Source organism: Gopherus evgoodei, chromosome 9 (assembly GCF_007399415.2).
Source record: "Gopherus evgoodei ecotype Sinaloan lineage chromosome 9, rGopEvg1_v1.p, whole genome shotgun sequence".
In the NCBI taxonomy this organism is placed as follows: domain Eukaryota; kingdom Metazoa; phylum Chordata; order Testudines; family Testudinidae; genus Gopherus; species Gopherus evgoodei.
Window position 1 is genome coordinate 44115060 of NC_044330.1, and position 2630 is coordinate 44117689.

At 40.2% G+C, this 2630-nt stretch overlaps 1 protein-coding gene across 1 annotated transcript; it reads right to left on the reverse strand.

Annotated features, from left to right (window-relative positions):
• Positions 1–720: 720 nt before the first annotated feature.
• LOC115657663 (G-protein coupled receptor 55-like) lies at positions 721–1644 on the reverse strand. The gene has a single exon (XM_030575745.1). It carries the CDS (start codon positions 1642–1644, stop codon positions 721–723), a length of 924 nt encoding a protein of 307 aa, XP_030431605.1.
• Between the last annotated feature and the right edge of the window lie 986 nt (positions 1645–2630).

Here is a 2630-nt window from a genome sequence, read left to right on the forward strand (position 1 = left end):
CTATAAAATATTATATTTCCAGAGCAGGATTTTGGTGTCCTCTACGGAGAAATCTTTTCTCCCCACAACATTTGTAAAAATAGAATTACTCCAGGACTTTGTTATGTGAAGACTCAAGCAGAGCAAAGTGTTATGATGAACATGAAAAACAGATTTCATAACTGAAACATTGAAAGTACTTTTACTATAGCAGTATGAATCATGTCACTATGATACCCTTATCAAAGTTAAGCAATGCAAAGGCAGGCAGCAAATGTCATGTTTGTATTGTACTGTATATCTTTGTCTTACATATAAATACATTTTGATTACCCACAATTCCTTTTATATGATGTTTCACTGAGCGCACTATTCTGTTTTTTTCACGTGGATGTCAAAAAATTGCGATAATGAGAAATTCACAAACCCCAAACCACAGTATGTCCAGCTGCATGTTCTGAAAACTGTCTGAAGCAGTGGGGGAGAAATCTAAATGAAACTCTGATTGGATTTTAAGGTTAAAAATAAAGCCAAGTATACAACTGCACACTCAAAATAGATACCTAATTTGTGTTCACAATAACCTTCAAAATGGAGATGACTTTTGAATAAGTCATTTTACTTTTGGCTTATCCCTAACAAACAATTTCTGTTTGTCAGTGAGACTGGATTTGGAATGAATGAATGTTTTAAATTAGCATTAGACAACATAGATTCTTTCACTTGGGCAAGATATTTCTGCTATAGTTTAAGCAGTTCAATCAAAGTACTAGTTGGAGTGGCAGAAATAGATTTCTTGCGAAATTCTTCTGTGGCAAAGTAGTAACAGATGGCATCCAGGCAGCAGTTAACATTAGCTAAACACATTGCCACCTGTATGAAGAGACTAATGCTTTGTTTCACAGTGCAGTTCACAATGATGTGCTGTCTTACCAGGAACTGCAGAAAGATCCCAAGATGGAATGGTGTAAAGGAGACAACAAATACCATGAGGTTGGCTAAAATGATCCATATAGAGGCAGCTTGCTCAGCCCACTTCTGCCCCTGGTTTTTACGCCTCCAAAGAGTCTGGATGATCTGAACAGAGCAATAAACCATCAGAGTCAAAGGGATGAGGAATCCAAAGATTTCAACAGAAAGGATGATGGGAATATCCCATGCCTGTTCTGACATATTGTGGAAGCACTTGACTTTGTCATTGTTGTGGAAGTCATAGATAGGGATGCTGCTAAGCCAAACTGTAACCCAAATGCAACAGCATACCATGATTGCCTGTTTGGGGGATCGGAAAGCTCTGGCTTTGAGTGGATGCCTTATAGCAATATATCTGTCCAAGCTAATACAGACAATGATGAAAATACTCCCATACATATTGACGAAGTAGAGAGCCTCTATAAATTTGCATAAGAGCCTCTGCTGCTCTTTTCTGGAATAGTACATCTTGAAAGGAAGTGAGAAAAGAAGAAGCAGATCCGCAAGAGCAAGGTTTATCATGTAGATTGATGACTCTGTCTGTTTCTTCCAAGAGTAGAACACCCAGAGGGCTATCAAATTCAGAATCAAACCAATAATGAAGGTAGGTATGGAGATCACGAGCTGGAGAGACTTCATTATAGTATCAATACGGTCAAAGGAGCACTCCTTGCTGAAGCTGTTGTCATCCATTTGTCCTCTAAAACACACACACAGCAGGTTAAAACTACTAGATTCTCAGATTCCAAATAAATAATATAAAATATTGAATACAATTTTCTAAAGTATCTAAGTCCCATTTTCAAAAGTGCCTAAGTAACTTAGGCCCCTAAATCCCATTGACTTTGAATAAGAATTGACCATGCTTTTCAAATGTCGCTATTAATTTTAACTTCATTCTGTTTTAATTTTGCGTGGCCAGCATGAGATACCATAAAAGGGCCTGATTTTTCAGAACGTGGGTACTGAGCACTTTCTGAAAATTATGCCCTTTTAAAGTGTCTTAACTTGGGCATCAAAACCACTAAATCACTAGTTGCTCTTGAAAATCTTGGCCAAGTCTCATTCAAGATCGGTGGGACATAAACCCCTAAATCACTTGAGAGCTTATGAAAATCTTACTCAATATTAATTTTTTTGAAGCCTCTGAAGTGCTGTAGATAATGATTTGCACAGCAGTGATGGAAGAGTAAGCAAGTATTTTTTTTAATGAGAAAAAAAAACTCGGGATCCTTAATGATCAAGTTGAACAATTACAATTGATGTTGAATGTCTCATCTGAGGGAGCTAGGGCTCTGGAGCAGCCACAGGATGAGGACACCAGGGCTTTCAGGCTTCCAGGCTAGCTGGGTTCTCTTTGCCTCTCCAGATCCTGGAGATGGTGAGGAGGTAAAGTGTGGGAGCTCTATCTGCCGCTTTGGCTCCTGGAGCTGGGGAGTGGGGTAAGGCGGAATTGGTGTGGGAGAAAGTTCTATAACAGCAGCTCTGTGTGCCCCCTGTAGTGGGGCAATTGCCCTGCTCCTGAACAAGTCTAGGCTGATTGGTGGAGCAGCCACAGCTGGGTCCACGGCCCAAGCAGGCCACAGCTGGCCATATAAAAGGGTTGTGAGGCAGCTACTCAGAGAGTCTCTCTCTCTACCTGTGGAGAGACATGGGCCTGACTGCCTGAGAACTGAGCA